The sequence below is a fragment of the Nematolebias whitei genome, chromosome 16, assembly GCF_014905685.2.
Source record: "Nematolebias whitei isolate Nwh7 chromosome 16, NemWhi1, whole genome shotgun sequence".
NCBI lineage: Eukaryota > Metazoa > Chordata > Actinopteri > Cyprinodontiformes > Rivulidae > Nematolebias > Nematolebias whitei.
The window spans coordinates 15240794-15259892 of record NC_056513.1 but is presented as its reverse complement, the minus strand read 5'-3'; the positions used below and the strand labels follow the sequence as shown (position 1 = coordinate 15259892).

Below are 19099 nucleotides of genomic sequence, written 5' to 3'. Positions count from 1 at the left end.
TTTTTTTTTTGGAGAAATGAAGTTTAATTCTGACTTGACTGACAAGATAATGACTAGTTTGGCAGGACTAAGATCAAAGTGCTGCTGTAAAACAACTTTTTTTCACGAATATAATAGCAGTCCATGCTAATGCTTTTTAAATAACATTAACACAAATGTTGCACATTGCATAATTATTCTAGTAGAAATATTTTGATGTTGGAGGACCCTCAAGTTGCGGTGGAAGAACTACAGCTTGTTGCTGCTTGGGCTTGTAACAGTCCGCCTAAGTCACAGTTTGGTGCATAACTCGCCCTGTGAGCGATGATCAGCTGTTACTGTTATATTAGTCATCAGTTCACAGTACCTGTCCAAAACGTTAGAGCCAAACACACAGTACAGATATACTTAATGTAGGCCTGTCACAATAACAAATTTTGCTGGGCGATTAAATGGCTCAGAAATTATTGCGATAAACGATAATATTGTTTGAAATTTGACAATAATTAATAATTATTGTCAAATTTAAGAAGAAACGTTTGTTAATTTGTTTTGCATGTAGTACCTTTTTTTCAACCACCAGATGGCAGTATAAGACTGAATTTTGAATTGAAGGATGGCTAGTGAGGGCGTGAGCAGCGTGTCTCTTTAAAAAATGGGAGGGAGGCCCCTTGACGTGACATGGGCTGTCGCTCTTTGGTTCTCAAAATGGCGGCCGCTCCGTGTGGTTTGAGCTCTTTAGCATAGCATTTGCCACACAAAGCTTTTAATAAAAAAAAATCTGTAAACAAGTTCTCAGCTTCTTTTTGCAGAAAAAACTTTTTACACGAAGGCACGGGTTTCACCCAAGAATTTTGGAGCTTCGACAAGACGAAAGTTTTTTTCCTGAGGTCGGCCTGTTAGCTTAGCTCGTATCGCAGCTTCTCAGCTTAGCTGCATTTAACGATCCAAAACCGCGATTTTGGACGGTTAAATGGATTTTAAAGACAAAAGAGAAGGCTAGGGGTCAGTGAAGAGCACCGGAGTTGAGCTTTTTGTCATCCAGTGTCTTCAGAAAGAGAGATAAACGAAGAAACGGTAAAGCCAATGCAATTAATTGATTTATTATTTATTGCAAAAGGCCTAACTCTATGTACCATGTACACCCATATTGCTGCTGCTGAAAACTGTGCTAGCAAAGAACCAGAGTCCATGGTTACCATGGCAGTACTACAGTAGTCCCTCGTTTATCACAGGGTTTAGGGGACCATGCCCCCCGCGATAAGAGAACAACCGTGAAGTACGGATACAGTAGTCCCAAGTTCAAGTTTCACTCCCAATCTCTCACATTCTGTGTAAATAAACAATTTAAATTTAAATACTGTAATATTTTAAATAAACAATATAGATTGTTTATTTAAAACATTACAATATTTTAAATTTAAATTGTAGAGAAGAGAAGCCCAGCAGGACAGCAATGGGCCCTTCACGCAGCTCTGCAGCACGGAGCAGAAATGTATTTCTTGATCAATTACACTGTAACAACTGAACATAGAAATTTTAAAATAATTAAAAATAACTTTTAAGACTTTTATATTTTGTGATTATGACGATTTTACAATGTGACACACTTTGTATTTTAAGTTGGAAGACTAAAGTTGATCGGTGCATCTGGACAGCAAATTATTAACCCTTCACTAAGCTGCCGCCGCACGGAGCAGAAATGTGGGTGGTAGAAAGCGGAGGGAGCTTCTCCCTGCAGCTGTGGGCTGCACACAGGTGCAGCAAGTGCTAAATCGTTTAAATATTAAACAAAACAGTCCATGCCGCTCATGTGGCTCATCCATCAATCAGCCAAAATTGTGTGTCACGTTCACTCTTACTTTGAAAACCCATGAAAGAACAAATCCGTGAAAGTCTAACCGCGAAGTAAGGGACTACTGTATTTTCTGCCGTTCATGTCACACCGCCTTATAATATGTTATATATTGTCATCATTGTATGTTCCCATACAAAGATGAAATTGGCTCTCTGCTTTTAACCCATCCACCACCAGGTGGAGCAGTGGGCAGCTATGGAGAGCTGCCCTTGGAGCAAGTGAAGATGGGCGGTGACCGGGGATCAAACCCAGGACCTTCGGGTCCCAATTCGGTTGCCCTGCCTCTACACCATCTCGACCCCCTTATAAGTCGCATCAGTCCAAATATGTCTAATAAAATATAAACAAACATAAATACGTCGTTTTTCCGTATAAGTCGCATCTATTATGCAACACAGCTGACGTGTCGCGTTTGTTACATGTCTCCACTGACGACCTGGAAACATGGGCCGATGTTGTGCCAAAAATCGATTGGCTGCCAATTGGTGGCTGCGGGAGTGTGCACAGGAGGACTTTAACAAGAATTTAACAAGATCAACACTTAAAAACAATTATTTGTTTGCTTGACTTTATATTAAAGGCGTGTCTCAGTTGAACTTTTACTTAATAAATGGCCTTCTATGGTCAAATTAGCTGCATTTCACCAGGGCGGCGCAGCGAAATGAAGCTGATTTGATGGTTGCTCCAGGCATGATCCCAGAGCTGGACGAAGGTGGCAGTCTATAGCATGCCGATTTTGCCATTAATAGTCACTTTTACCAATTACATGACACAACAGCATGCCGTACCACTTGAGTGCCATCTAGCAGCTGAAAATGGTAGTGTTCAATATTTTCAATGTCAGAATGAATGAAAACGTCAAATCTCAGCCAAAAAGTGGTTTATAAAAATGGAGAAAAAACATAAGTCGCTTTGGTGTATAAGTTGCAGGGCATGTAAATTATGCAAAAAACTGTGACTTATAGGCTGAAAAATACGGATTCTGCAGGAAGGTATCTATGTTGCCCCAGAAGTGTAAAACCAAATAACTGTACGTGAATAACTGTGAAATACGAAACTAACTGTGATGTAAAGGTTTATAAATTGTTATTAGCATCAACCAACCACTGTGAATTTTTTGAGATTGTATTAGTTTTAAATTGGTCTTGTAATTAACTGTTATCTTGTCTATAAAGTCAGAATTAAACTGTTTTTACTGAGGTGATTAAAAAAGTTACAGCAGGTTAGATATTTACCGTTCACAACCTTTCCACAAAACCACACTTGAAAAGATCTGATCTATACTTTCAATATTTATTTCTTGCCTTTACGGTGATGAGTTTTCTTGTTTGAGTCATGAACATTATTTACAGTCCTACTGACAAGCTCCTTTAATGTAGGTAAAAAAAATAAATTCTGCTACATTCTAAGTTTTTGATGTTGGTTTAAAACCAGAATGTAACTTGTATAGATGCAGTTTTTATACATATTTGATACTTGATTAAGTTGTTTGTTGAATTTCTGTGTCCAGACTGTATGATGAACATCCACAAGCGATGTGTTGCCAATGTCCCCAGCCTGTGCGGGACAGATCACACAGAAAGACGGGGACGCATCCACATCTCTGCCCAGATCACTGATGAGAAACTGGCCGTCACCAGTGAGTTCTCCTCGTCCGACCCGCTCCTCTCTTGGTGTTCACGCTTTCCCTCAACAGGATGCAAAGCGCTCTCTATGAGCCTGAGACTAAAGCTGGAAAGTCCATTAGTCGTTCAATGATTCAACGATTGACCCACATGTGCATCCACGTGCCAGCTCTCTCTTACACAGCTGGGATTTGATTATAGAACAGAAACCAAACTATTGTTAAGTGTCGTCAGATCCAGAGTTATTTAGGGCAGGGGGGAATAAATGGCACTAACATTTGCAGGTTTGCCTCTTTCTGTCCTCATGAAAGGACAAATTTTAAGTGTGTTTTATCAGGGGATTTTCCCTTCCTCTTAAATGTAATTAAAATGACATTTATCTTCTACTCTACAGTCAAAGAGGCTAAGAACCTGGTGCCCATGGACCCAAACGGCCTGTCAGACCCCTACGTTAAGCTCAAGCTGATCCCGGACCCCAAGAGTGAGAGCAAGCAGAAGACGAAGACGATTAAATGTTGCCTCAACCCCACCTGGAACGAAACGTTCTCTTTGTGAGGCATCTCTTGTTCTGTCGCATGTTGGAGTTTTAGCTCCTTATTATTAGAACTTGGTTTCTTTAAAGTCTGTTGGCCTCATTTTCAGTCACATGAGCACAAAGTGGACCTGTCCTCATTCTTTCAAGTCTTTCTGCTCGTTGTTATTCGAGCGTTTCTGGGTTACTGTACATAAAATGTAAAGAAAAAAGTGTCATTGGCTGAGTTCCCTATTAGTTTAACTAAAGAAGCAAGAGACTTGCTGTCTTGTTAAATATATTATTTATTTAATAAATAGGATGTTGTCTTACTTTTTTGTGGTTGTTTCTCAGTAACCTTAAAGACAGCGACAAGGACCGCCGTCTCTCGGTGGAGGTGTGGGACTGGGATTTAACCAGCAGGAACGACTTCATGGGGTCGCTGTCCTTTGGGATCTCAGAGCTACAGAAACTTGGAATAGATGGATGGTGAGACGTTCAAGGTGCGAATCTTGTCTTGTTAACAATTCTGGGTTTTATCTTACACAGCTCCGCTTTCATTCTGGGCTGCAGGTTTAAGCTCCTGTCCCAGGAGGAAGGAGAATATTTTAATGTTCCCGTCCAGCCGGACGGAGAAGACGGCAATGAGGCGCTACGACAAAAATTTGAGGCAAGTTTCAGAGGAATTAGGCTAGATCCTAATTTATTATTTTTTTCACTACTATTTGTTATTTTTTCTGTGATTTCCAAACCTCCAGAGGGCAAAAGTGGGCCCGGGGAAGCCCACAGACTCCTCTTCCTCTTCAGTATGCAAATACGACAGCAACGGCAATCAGGACCGCGTCAAGCTCTCAGACTTCAACTTTGTCATGGTTCTGGGCAAAGGCAGCTTCGGCAAAGTGAGGCTCATTCAAAGAAACATGTAAACAATAAAAATCACCGTATACGCTGCAGCTCACTTGTTTTTATTTCTTTTTTGTTTCCAGGTGATGCTGGCAGAAAGGAAAGGCACAGATGAGTTATACGCCATTAAAATCCTGAAGAAAGACGTGGTGATCCAAGATGACGATGTGGAGTGCACCATGGTGGAGAAGAGAGTTCTCGCTTTGGCTGGAAAGCCTCCTTTCCTCACTCAGCTGCACTCGTGTTTCCAAACCATGGTATGGAAAATGCAAACGTTTGTCTGAATGGAATTGATGAAACTCTCATAAAGAAGTCACTGGGTGTGAATCTACATCTGATTATTTTGGGAGTCAGATTCAAGGTGGGCGTTACAGATAATCAGCAGGGACTAAAACTGGTTCAGTATTACAGGAGTCCCTCGATTATCGCGGGGTTTTTGTTCCACACACCACCGCGATAGGTGAAAAACCGCCAAGTAGGAACCCTATATTTATTTTAGTATTGATAAATATTTTAAGGCTTTATAAACCCTTCCCACACTCTTGCAATGTTCTAAACTCTTAAACCCATGTAATTTTAACAAACATATGTACTGTACAGTACTGCAAAATTTTACTTACCAGCTCTGCAGACCAGCAGCTCAGTTCCAGCTTGGTTCTGGTTCTGCAGAACTACCCTGCAGCGAAGAAGCTCACAGCCCTGTCCAGGTTGATGTGCGCGTGGATAATTGAGCTTCAGGATTATTTGCGTCTTTCCTGCCAGTTCTGTGAGCTCAATAGATAGATCGTTACTTCTGACCTTGCGTTGAAAAATGATCCCTCCATCTCAGCAGAAAGCAGCGTCCGGAAGCACTGTTGGCTTCTGGGTAGTGTAGTTCTTTTGACTGGCGTTACAGTATAGGTATTTGAAAGAAAACTAGAAAATGGCGGCACCTGTCTGAAGTGTTTTTTCATTAACTTTTATCTTGTACCATCTCCCTCACGTGAGTAATATTAACGTTGACAAACGTTGAAAAAACGCGAAAGAGCGAGTTCACAAAAGTCGAACCACAAAGTAGCAAGGGACTACTGTACAGATATTAAATTTGGTGTTGTAGTAGCTGAAAGTCATCCCCAATACACACTGTAACAATTCACTCGCATTATCTCATGGGGTTGCACATAAAAGTACAGTAGTCCCTCGCTACTCCGCGGTTCGACGTTCGCGCACTCACTCTTACGCGATTTTTCAACGTTATATTATGGAACCGAGCTGTTGGTCTGCAGAGCTGGTGAGTAAAATTTTGCAGTACTGTGCAGTACATATATGTATGTTGTTAAAATTACGTAGGTTTAAGAGTTTAGAACATTGCAAGTGTGTGGGAAGGGTTTATAAAGCCTTAAAATATAAACTAAAATAAATATAGCGTTCCTATTCCGCAGTTTTTCACCTATCATGATGGTGTGTGGAACGTAACCCCCGCGATAATCGAGGGATTACTGCAATTTGAAAATTTGACCTAATCAGCCATACCTCCATAATTTCTTCTCATTAAATGACCTTAAGTTAAAACTCTGACAATTAAGGCATTGGGTGATGTGCATTCCTTTAAGGAATGCTAGACATTTATTATTGTTTTTAATATGATCACCGTTCAGTTGTGTTTTTATTTTATTTTCAAATTAATTTCTTGAAAGTCATCTGTAAACCATTTCACTGCACTAAGCTGCACATAAGTTGCATAAAACTGGTTTAATGTATTTAATCCTATCGTTTTATCTGTCTTGTCTCTCAATTACTGCCTCCAGGACCGGTTGTACTTCGTCATGGAATATATTAATGGAGGAGATCTTATGTACCAAATCCAACAGGTTGGGAAGTTCAAAGAGCCCCATGCTGTGTGAGTATTCACACACACACACACACACACACTCATCTCAAGTGGATGGTCCACTCTACAAAAGCACTGAACTGTTTCACATAAAGGTCTTCTCTTAAATAATCATTTTATCAAGATTTGGTGTCCAAAATTTGGTGTTTATCTGAACGAATAAATAAAATAATTAGGGTAGGAATGTCTGAATTTGTTTCAGTTTTCTGCCGCTGATAGGTTCATGTTGGTAGAAATTTATGACAATGTTATGGACATGATCTGTCTTCTGATAAATGTTTATCGTATAAAAGAGGTGTTCTCATTAACCTTGCAGGAGGCGAGTCACTGCAAGAAAACAACAAATTTCATAACTTTCTGTAAAATTTTCTAAATGCTAGTTAGCTTCGGCAAAACGATGTGGCAGACTTTAAAAAAACTTTCTCAAACTACCTCTGGTGCTCTGAGAAACGACCGTTCTCACAGAACAGCGGCCTCTTGGATTACACAGCAGCACTTTTGTTCCTTTAATTTGATGCTGTTCAAGATATGAATGATGAAAGCTCTAAAATATGACACAACAGAATACCTCTTGTGTTTTATATTTATCACTTGTTGACGTGTTTGCTTGTGTCGCTGTTTATTTTTTTAAACCACTGCTTAAAGTAGAGTGCTGTATGAATGGGTAAATGAGGGCACAGATTGTAGTGTAAAGTGCTTTGAGTGTCTCAATAAGATAGAAAGGCGCTATATAAGTACAGTCCATTTACTTAAATTATTTGAGAACTTAGAGGCCTGTATGGCTCTGAACTTTCTATATTAAAATAAGAACACTGAATTTCTGGTTTTTGGCTGCTCCACTGACACCCCCGTATTGATCTAGATTCTTTGACCCAACATACCATATTTTTTGCTGTGTACATCACAGTTTTTGGCAAAAATTAGCATACCTGCGACTTATACAGCGAACTGACATATTTATGTTTTTCCCCCCATATTTATAAACCAATTTTTGGCTCAGATCTGACGATTTTCATTCATTCTGACAGAAAATATTGAACACTACCATTTTCAGCCTCTAGAGGGCCCTCAAGTAATGTGGTAAGCCAAGTGTCTCATTAATAAATAAAAGTTACTGTTAATGAGACACTTGGCTTGCCATACCAAGCCACCTTTGTCTTGCTCCAGAACTCCTGGAGCAAACATCAAATCAGCTGCGTTTCACCGTGCTGCCCAGGCGAAATGCAGCTGATTTGACCACTAAAGTGCATTTATTAAGGAAAAGTTAAACTGAGACACACCTTTACTATAATGTCGAGCAAACAAATAATTGTTTTTAGGTAGTTGTCTTGTTGAATTTCGAAGGAATGCACAGTGAGTCCTCCCTCTGCACTCTTCCGCTTCTGCAAATCGGCTTTTGAAATGCAGCTGATATGACCGTCAAAGTGCATTTATTGAGGAAAAGTTAGACTGAGACACACCTTTGCTATAATTTTGATGAAACAAATAATTGTTTTTAAGTGTTAATCTTGTTAAATTCTTGTTGAAGTCCTCTCATGCACGCTGCCGCGGCTGTGATTTGGCAGTCAATCGATTTTTGGCACAACACCCGCCCACATTTCCGGGTTGTCAGCGGTGGTGCATAATAGATGCGACATATACGGCAAAGCGACATGTACGACAGCAAGTACGATACTAAGCCAACCATCACAAACCTGGGGGTCCAAGCGGATGCTGATCTTAAGCTTGATAAATGAATCAAGCATTTTTCAGTTGAGCAACCGGCTGGAGTAAAGACACTTGTTTCTAGAAAGCACTTTGAAGCAATAATTCATGCTTTTAATCACGACTTGGCTGGATTGTTGCCATGTGCTTTATGTTGGGGTCAGTGCTTCTTCTGTTGCTCACCTCCAGAGGGTTCAAACTGCTGCCACACATCTTTTAATTAACACAACAAACATGAGACAATAATAGCTACAACTGAGTTTGACCGATATTGAGCTAATTTTAGGACATATCCCCAACACATATTTTGACAAACTGTTCGCACAAGATCTGGTTTCAAATCTTTTCCACAAAACTGGTTGTACCTCAACTAGTTTTATAGATGTTGAACTATTAGTCATAGCCGAGTCATTCACAAAAATATTCTGAGCACTTATAGATCGCACATGATCTCACTATATCACAAGGCTGCATCATTTACAGTTCGACTGATACGTTTTCTGTTAGGGTTTTGAAATATTCTGACAGGATGTTGCGTTTATGTTGAAAATTGAGCCTTCTGAAGAAGCTTTTACCTCAAGACAAGATAGTGGTTAGCATCTAACTTTATATTTCTTGTGTAAAGATGTGCGAAGCAACAATGCACACACTTGTTGCAGTGCAACACAACTGGTTTTGCCCACAAGTAAACCGTCAATACTTTAAAACATAAAGATCCAACAGTTCTGACAAAATTAAGAGTATAAATATGAGATATTAGCGCATCACTCGTGCTGTGTGAATACACATCCGCATCGTTAGAAACTGTTCTTTGTCTTGTAGGTTCTATGCTGCAGAGATTGCTGTCGGTCTGTTCTTCCTTCACTCCAAAGGCATTGTGTATCGGTAAGTTTTTGGATCATCTCTGCTTTCTGTGTTGGAGTTTTCTAATGTGTCAGAACACGGATGTAACTAGGCCTGTCACGATAACGAATTTTGCTGGGTGATTGATTGTCTCAGAAATTATTGCGGTAAATGATAATATTGTTTGAAGAGAAGTTCTTCTTTAAGAAGAAATGTTGGTTAATTTGTTTTGCATGTAGTAACTTTTTTGAACACCGGATGGCAGTATAAGATTGTTTGAACCAAAGGATGGATAGTGAGGGAGCGAGCAGCGTGTCTCTTTAAGAAAAATGGGAGGGAGGCCCCTTGACGTGACATGGGCTGTGTTATTCCCCGATCTGTCACGAAGCATGATCTATAGTGTAGCTCATTTGTGCATGCGCTAAAAGGAATACTTCCGGGTCGCACGGATCGCCGTTGAATATGCTAGATTAAGGAAAATGTACTAGTATAATTCTGTTTATGAATTAGAACTGTCTTAATTTACTTAGAAAAGTATGTGCTTTATCTCCGCCGATTTCCATGTTGCTAATTTACGCCACTCGTATTTCCGTTAAAATCAGTGACATGTTTACGTCATGGTTAAAATGATATGCAGCTTCACCACTGAGCGGCGCTGCTTCACCGTGGAAATAATTAATTCTGTATCTTGCAGGGTTTTTCTCGTTCAGCCCAGGCTGGGGATCAGGTCTAATGCGTCGCATATCTTAACCAATGATTTGTAACGGAAATACGAGTGGCGTAAATTAGCTACATGAAGATCAGTGGAGATAGAGCATGTACTTTTCTAAGTAAATTAAGACAGTTCTTATTCATAAACAACGGCAATCGGTGCGACCCGGAAGTACACTACGGATTGTGCTTCCGTAACAGATAGAGGAATGACAGGCTGTCTCTCCTTCCTGTTTTTCAGCTCTTAAAATGGTGGCCGCTTGGTGGTTTGAGCTCTTTAGGATAGCCCCCAAAAAGTTCAATCTGGTCCTCTGGACATGTCATAATGTCCAGAGGACCAGATTGAACTTTTTTGGATTTTTCTACCTGGATTATTGAGCATGCATCAGGATATCTTTAGGATGGCATTTTTCACTCAAAGTTTTTAATAAAAAAAATCAGTAAAAAAAGTTCTCATCTTATTTTTTCAGGGGAAAAAAACAGCTTTTTACGCAAAGGCACAGGTTTCAACCGGGAATTCTGGAGCTTTGACAAGACGGAGGTTTTTCCCAAGGTTGGCCTGTTAGCTTAGCTCGTAGCTTAGCTTCTCAGCTTAGCTTCTCAGCTTAACTTCTCAGCTTAGCTGCTTTTAACAATCCAAAAACGCAGTTTTGGACGGTTAAAACAGATTTTAAAGAGAAAGGGAGGGGTCAGTGAAGAGCACCAGAGTTGAGCTTTTTGTCGTCCAGTGTCTTCAGTAGAAAGAGAGAGACACAAAGAAACAATAAAGCTGATAAATGAAAATGAGGTTGATAATTTTCATTTATCATGTGATTAACTGATTTATTGTTTATTATGACAGGCCTAGATGTAAGTCATGCGTCTGTGTGTGTTTGTACACAGAGATCTGAAGCTGGACAATGTGATGCTGGACTCCGAGGGCCACATAAAGATCGCAGACTTTGGCATGTGCAAAGAGAACATGCTTGACGGCATTACCACTAAGACGTTTTGTGGAACACCAGATTACATCGCCCCAGAGGTAAGTGTTCATGTGTTGTCCAGAGATTAGATCTTTTTACTGTCTGACCAAGACTTGGTTCTTCTCCTTGTAGATCATAGCCTATCAGCCTTATGGGAAGTCAGTAGACTGGTGGGCTTTTGGAGTACTGCTTTATGAAATGCTGGCTGGGCAGGTTTGTTTTACATTTGCTGTTCACGGCCTTTTACCTGGGAACCTTAAAAAATGGTTGCTTATATGCATTTGTGCCTCTGCAGCCACCTTTTGATGGTGAAGATGAAGATGAGTTGTTCCAGTCGATCATGGAGCACCATGTCTCTTACCCCAAGTCCATGTCTAAAGAAGCTGTTGCTATCTGCAAAGGGGTGAGAACACTCTCTGTTTTGCTTCCAAAGAGCCACACTTTCCTATAATGTTGTCAACATTCACACCTCTGTTTCTCCTGTACATTATTTGGACTGTACATACTTGATCGTGCTTTTCAGATATTTTAACCACTGATGTGTCGAAATGTTTAGCTCGATCAGGACATCACAGCCATGATCTTTGGTGTTTGTTTGTAATTTTCTTTACCTTAATTTCCCAACTGAGATAAATTAAAATCTCTTCAAAATCCTTAAAAAACTTTGTGCTCTCTGAAATCTACTTTTCCAATAATGTTGCTTCATTTTTAGCTTTTAGCTACTGTTTTGCCAGTTTTAGCTTTGAGGTGCTGTTTTGCTACTTAAGCTAATGTTCGGCTCATTTTAGTTTTTGGCCGGATCGTTTTCGTTTCAACAGTTTTGTTCCAGGTTTCATCATTTTCTGTCTTTAGTCTTTTTTGTAATTTTTCAAACTCATTTAGACAGATAAGTACCGGTATTCAATATTTCTGAATGTTTTTCTGTCTTTTTATTTTATTTTATTTAATTGCTTTTACTCTCATTTTTAGGATTATATTTTTGTCTAAGTCAGTTAACTCTGACCATTCAGGAATAAAAAGGCTCCTAAACTCAACTGGAGTCGGGTCGACCCGTGAGACTGGATAGCAAAGACATTTTAAATTAGATTTTTTTAGGCAATTATTACCAGACACATGTTATATAAACACAATTTGTTCCTATTTCCTTAGCTAGATCGATTAAAACACCAAAGATAACATATTTTGGCACAAAATAACATTTAAAGGGATGCCCAAAAAGCTTTACCTAAAGATTTAGCATCTACTAGCTGAAATATGTTGCATGTCTTTGCTGGATTTCTTTCCTACTACTTAAAGCCACAATCTTCATACACACACACACACACACACACACACACACATATATATATATGTATATATATATATATATATATATATATATATATATATATATATATATATCTCCTTTATGGTCAAGTATAAGAACAGGACAGAAACCGAGTGACAAAGCAGTCAAAACAAACTTTGAATGACTGCAGGACTACCAATCAAGACCTTTTTTAACGACTACAAGAAAGTCTGGCACCTTGAAAGCAAAATGAAAAAAATAGCATTGTTTTACATTATTTGCACAATACAGTGGTCACTTAATAATGGAGGTCGTTTGACAAATTTTTTATCAAATGATGCAGTCAATAGCATTCAAATCTCTTTTTCAAACTGACAATGGGATATGGGCTTTTATTTTCTAAGCTAAAATATGCCTTTTGAAAGCATCAGTGAGCATCTGTTAACCCGCTCACCCTTTTTCATACAGTTAAGAGACTGTTCAGCATGTTTAATCAGCGCAGAGTTGGTCAGTGAGAGATCGCTCTGTTCAGTTTAGAGAATGCACAGACAGGAAGGCAGCAGTGACGACAGAAAGCAAAATAGCAACTGAACGCATCACAGCAAATATTTTATCGTCCGTCATCTTTCACTCTCCAAGCTAAGCAACTCTTCACAGGAACATGATTATTTGTAGGGAAAAAATAAGCAGATCGGTTAACTGTGATTCAGAAGAGGTTGTCCTTTTATGGCAATAAAAATATGCAATACAAAGTCCTGATGCTCAATAATCCAGGTAGATTAACCTAACAAGGTTGACTCAGGTCCTCTGGTCGAGTTCTTCTTAGTTGAAATGTTTTGTCTTTTATCCAAAAGACTTCTTCAGTCTAAGGAGCTACAACAAACTCAGTCTTATAAATAGCATCTTCACATAGTAGTTGTTGTGGCTCCTTGGACTTATGAAGTCCTTTGGATGAAGGGCGAAATGTTTCAACAACAAAAAAAAAGAAACCGTCCAGTTGACCCAACTGAACTTTTTTTTTTCTACCTGGATTATTGAGCATGAACTTTGACGTTTTGAACCACTTTGGCTATGGCTGCCTCAGAGGAGTCGACGGGGGGAGAGGGAAGGCACCAGAAGCCGTCTTATCACCAGCAAATTCGTTGGTCTGCTATGGGAGTGTGCTGCTTGTAGGACTGAGTTTTGTTGTGGCTCCTCGGACTGATGAAGTCCTTTGGATGAAGGACAAAACATCTCAACAACAATAAAAAAAAAGTCCAGATGACTTGCCTGAACTTTGTTGGATCCACACTGAAGGGTTTTATGAAAAACTGTAAAAACAATAAAACAATCAGAGGGAGCATACAGTCAAACGGACTGGTGTGAACTCCTCGTGTGTGTGTGTGTGTGTGTGATTTCAGTTGATGACCAAACATCCAGGTAAGCGTCTTGGCTGTGGTCCCGAAGGAGAAAGAGACATCAAGGAGCACGCCTTCTTCCGCTATATAGACTGGGAAAAGCTAGAGAACAAAGAGGTCCAGCCACCTTTCAAACCTAAAGCTGTGAGTATATCACACACGTGCGCACACACACCCTGGTGATTCCATCCAGTTCAACATGTCTGCCTTAGAAATTACTCACAATAAGTTGTTTTTAGTTAAACCCTGAAGGTAAGTTATAGAAATGATTAAATCGCTCGTCACTGAAACACAACCATCCCCTCCCATTGGTCACTACCCTGACACGTGCACAGCTGAGACTTGTCAGTGTCGTCACCAATGATGAAGCTGAGCTGCTTTCATTTGGACCAATGGAATTCCACAGTTTTTGGCTGTGAGCGATTTGATTGGTTGACGCCATGTTTTAGTTGTGTTTCTCTTTTTTCTCTTTGTTGTCCTTTTTTTGTCCCCCCCCCCCACCCCCCACCCCACCCTCACCCTCCATCAAACTCACTCCATTCCTCCATGTCTCTCCTCTCCACGGCAGTGTGGGCGCGATGCGGAGAACTTTGATCGCTTTTTCACGCGCCACCCCCCAGAGCTGACCCCCCCAGATCAGGAGCTTATATCCAACCTGGACCAGGAAGAGTTTCAAGGCTTCTCATTTGTTAACCCCAAGTACATTCACCCAACTCCCTGACCATGTGACGCATCCCTCGGCTGCATTAGTAACCACATGCACTTCACAAGCATACCTTACAGATGAAAACAAATAAAACAATACATCGTCATGGTGTCATTTCCAGGTCGCATTCAGCAAGGTGAAACTTTAATCCATTAGGGCCTGATGCAACATTTTCTGTTCAAGGCTTAAATAAATATTAATAAAGTATATAATTTTATTAACCAAAATGGCAATTATTAAATAATTGATAAAATAACAGCAATCAACCAAAATAATCATTTATATTTATTTCATGTTAATGTTCCAGAGGCCATTTATTCTGGGATTATTTGGGATTACAACAGAACAGCTGCTGTTTTATCAGCTCAGGCTGGTTTTCTAGTGGAGGACTGTTTCGTGCCTCTGAATGCTTCCTGGCTGCTCACATCAGCAGGCTGTAACGTCTCTGTGTCACCCTCCCTGTGCCTGCATCTCGACTACGACGACCCATCAGTGACGTGGATGAGTGTATTATGATCACATGTTGGTATTTCATGCAGCGTAAGTGAAAACTGACCGATTGCTTTGCTATCATTTGAATACTAATCAGTTTCCCACATGTTGACTTTCTTTTTGTTTGTAGTATCAAATACATTTTTGTTCAGTGTTATGGTGAACTCTGCATTCTTTGCTGATTTATAATCGTTTTACATTAAATCAGCAACCCCCTTTATGTTTTTCAGAGCACACATTCCTTTTTACTCTGTTTTTATTAACAAAAACCATATCTATTTGCTTGTAAACCACCCTTTTAGAGAAACTTCCTTTATGGCTTATTTAATTTAGAGTCTTATGAATCCAGTAGTTAAGACTACAGGAACAGGATATATCCAGAAGTGCCAAAATAAGGTTCAGAATCACGAGGACGTAGACAAATCCTGCTCCTACAAACTGTGAAGACAGGCAGCCATCTTGTGCCATTTTGCTATACACGTACAGTTATATGCATTTTAGCCGATCCTTTCTGTTCACCGACAATATAACACCTCGTTGGAAGTCATTTTCATATACGAGATGAATTGTCTGAGTTGTATAATATTTTTGTAACTGTGTTAACGATGCGAGGTGGTAAAACTGTGTCAAATCTTGTTCTTTGAGCTTTTATCACAAAATGAGGTGGCGGAAAGGAAACGTCAAACGTACGTCCTTTTAAAGACGATTCTATCGGATAAAAACAGTGAGCACTTGTTGTAATGATGGGTACTGATGAGAAATAAACTGAGGAAGATTAAATAATATATGACGAGTTGTGTATCGGAGAACTGTTTGGATATTTTGTATGTGGATGGGAGAGATGCTACTGTGGACTGTGTTATTGCTTTGTATGACTGGAAACTGATAATATACTCACTGGTGCCTACCAGACTCCTGCTGTGTCCGCCTGCTTACTCTTACAAAACGGCCAAACATCAGTTCCACATACGAGATGATTTCATGTCCACACCTATTTTTATTCATCATGTTGTTACTTACTGCTCATACATATACAGTTTTTAAAATACAGTAGTCCCTCGATTATTGTGGGGGTTACATTCCAGACCCCACCATCACCACCACAATAAGTGAAAATCTGCAACGTAGCAACATATTTATTTTAGTATTTCTATATATTTTTAAGGCTTTATAAACCCTTCCCACACTTTTGCGATGTTCTAAACTCTTAAACCTCATTTTAACAACATACATACAGTACTGTATATGTAGCTACTAAATTTTACTTAACAGCTTTGCAGAACAGCAGCGGCTTGGTTCCGCTCCGACTTGGCTCCGTTTTGGCAGAACTATCCTGCCGGTTCTGGTCGTCTCTCTGGCTCGGGGTAGTGGCTGTGGGCTCCGGATGGAGCGCCGGACCTTCGGCGGTGCACGTCCCGCTCAGAAGTCTTCCGGGGTCAGCTACCAGCTCGCAAGATTCATCGATAGGTCTGGAGGTCCGGTTCTGGTTCGGTGGGTTCCGTGCGGCTCTCTGCATCCACTGGGTGCCAAAGTCACTAATAAGCGCCAAACTGTTTCCCATCAGATCAAAATTTTTCCTCTATGTATTTCAGCAGAAGGCAATAGGGCTTCTGGGAAATGTAGTCCTTATGAGTGGAGATACAGTGTAGGCTTATTGAGAGAAAACTACAAAATGGCGGCGCCTTTCCAAAGTGTTTTATTTTTTTTACTTTTGTGTCCTGTACTGTCCCAATCACCTGAGTAAAATATTACTATCAACTAAAGTTGACAATCGTGTCCAGCACAATTTTTATTTTCTCGTGTTCAAACTTACTTTGAAAAACCACGATGGAGCGAGTTTGCGAAAGTCGAATCTCCAAGTAGCGAGGGACTACTGTACACTCTTCTGCACAACACAAACACACAAGATAAAACACCTGCTCTGTGCTCAGCGTGCTGAAATAAGGGTGAAGTCCCTCCTCATTTCAGCTGGAAGCCCTGTGATGAGGCCAAAGGAGGAGGTAGGAAACTCCTAACTTTGTGTGTGTGGGGTGTGTGTTACTGGGGGCTCGCTGCTTCTCCTTCCTGTATAAAATCCCTTCTGGTTGTGGTTTGGTACTGATCCTCGTCTGCTTCGTAACACAATGATTTCTCTCTTTTTGGCTTTCCAAGTTTGTCTTGGGTCTTTCTGTGTTTGTTTGGCTCCTCTTTGTCTTTTAAATGTATTTTTTTTCCTGAGTTTGTCGGCAGCTTGTGTTTGGTTTTTGTTCAGCTGGTTGGCTCAGGTTTGTTTGGAATTAGTCCACACAAGTTGTTTGATTTTTTTTTTTTTTACCAGAGAACTTTTATATTTTAATATGAATCAAACTGGATGAACATTTGTAGGACAAAACCCAAACTCCTTTCTGATTTAACACCACTATAAAATATATATTTAAAATGAGCACAAAACAAGCTTTTTTATGTACTTTAAATGGCAGGGAAGGCTGAAAATCCTGGGCTTGTAGACAGTTTATCTTTAGTGTTAGCAAAATATTTCTTGAAGCACTAAGATTTTATTGAAATGTTCAGAAAGTAATCACTGGCTGCACATAAACAACTTATTAACTTTTGAAGTCGCCCCAATTCAAGGTGGCCACGACGGCTGATTGACATTAGCCAACACAAAAACAGCGAGAGTCCTAAAAACATTTCTCAATATTTCTTTAGTTCCCACGTCATTCACAAGGTTTGACCAAAACGCTTTCCTTTGTGTTACCAAAACAAACTGGACCTGATGGGGCCCAGATCTAGTATCTTCTCAAGCAAAAACTCCCAAAACTCATGAATCAGTCATTTTTACAGTGAGCATATTGGAAACTCAAAAGGTTTAATTGATAAAACGTAGTATTTATTTTTAACACCGTCTGTTCTAACTCTGCAGATTTTTAGACCTTTGTCTTTGTGTGTGCTACAAATTCTGGCCTCCTTTCTCCCTCATCGTTGTGCTTTTATAAACTAGTTGAACGTTTAGATAAATTGGAGTGGGGTTTTGTGGAAAGGTTAAGAACAGTTAACATCTTACCTGTTGTAGATGGCTCTTGAACAACCCGAGTTTGGAGGAACAGAGTTGAACCCTGACCTGATTGATGAGCTGACTGCTCTTAGCTGGGCTGAGTCCTGAGTGGATTGCTGCTCTCTAAAAGCACTTCAGGCTACGTTCACACTGCAAGCAAAAGCTTGATTTTTTCTCTTCTTTTTTTTTTGTTGTTGTTGCTCACTTTGCTATGCGCCCCATATCTGAGTTTTATAGGGATGCATGATATTGGATTTTTGGCCAATATCCAATATGCCGATATGTTAAAACTTATTTGGTCAATTACCGATACCGATATTTCCCCCCTAGTCCTAATTACAGAGACTACATAGATTTCTGTGCTTATATAGCACTGATTTTATGGTAAATGGACTTTACTTATATAGCACCTTTCTATCTTATCAAGACACTCAAAAAGCTTTACACTACAATCTGTGTCCTCATTTACCCATTCATACAGCACTCTACTAGATCTCTACAAATCATTCTAAAGAGACTAATCAGCTTGATCACATTCATACACCGATGAGACACACGTCAGGCTATGAGGGGTTTAGTGTCTTGCCCAGGGACACTCCCAGCATTTGGCTGCTGGTGGAATCGAACCCCCAACTCTCACATTGGAGGATGACTACTCTAACCATTCAGCCACACTCGCTGCTGTGGAATTAAAATACATTATTCTGCATGTTTTTTGTCAGTTTGGCCTGCTACCAAATGCAGATGGCAAAAAGGGGGACTGAAAATGGTGTAACACTATATAAATATATATTTAAAAAAAACAGCGCCTTTTATATCGGTGAGTTATTTTGATGGAATGGCTGATTTCCGATATTAAACTTTATCGCTAATATCAACCGATACCATGCCAATAATATCGTGCATCCCTAATTTTTTAATTTTTTATTTTGGACCATCTGAATGCAACAAACCTTTTTTATTTTTGTGACCCAGTTCACTTTTATGTGGTACTAAATAAAAAAAATTAAAAAACTGATGTTTTTCAAAGCAACCTCCATCTGAACGGTGATGTCACATTTCATTCAACTTTTACGTCAGTGAGGGGGTATGTTGATTGATCCAAGTATCGATAATATTAATACCAATATCATGCACGCCTTCAGCTACAAAACAGAAGTCCAGTTGCCTTTCCTTTGTTTTTATTATTATTCGTCAGTTCCTGGATGACAGAGAA

At 39.8% G+C, this 19099-nt stretch overlaps 1 protein-coding gene across 2 annotated transcripts in view; it reads left to right on the top strand.

Moving 5' to 3' along the window:
• The window catches only part of LOC119422362 (protein kinase C beta type), a 60566-nt gene that overhangs the window by 39843 nt on the left and 1624 nt on the right, over nt 1-19099 (top strand). The window contains exons 5-17 of one of the 2 annotated variants that reach the window (XM_037689722.1): nt 3348-3476; nt 3857-4013; nt 4328-4462; nt 4547-4643; nt 4732-4872; nt 4960-5133; nt 6664-6755; nt 9273-9335; nt 10887-11025; nt 11099-11179; nt 11262-11369; nt 13655-13795; nt 14220-14658. In XM_037689722.1, the coding sequence (XP_037545650.1) occupies nt 3348-3476; nt 3857-4013; nt 4328-4462; nt 4547-4643; nt 4732-4872; nt 4960-5133; nt 6664-6755; nt 9273-9335; nt 10887-11025; nt 11099-11179; nt 11262-11369; nt 13655-13795; nt 14220-14372 (1610 nt within the window). In that variant the 3' untranslated portion in view covers nt 14373-14658. Of the gene's footprint in view, nt 1-3347; nt 3477-3856; nt 4014-4327; nt 4463-4546; nt 4644-4731; nt 4873-4959; nt 5134-6663; nt 6756-9272; nt 9336-10886; nt 11026-11098; nt 11180-11261; nt 11370-13654; nt 13796-14219; nt 14659-19099 lie in introns of those variants that run through there. The other variant, XM_037689723.1, reaches the window with a different exon arrangement.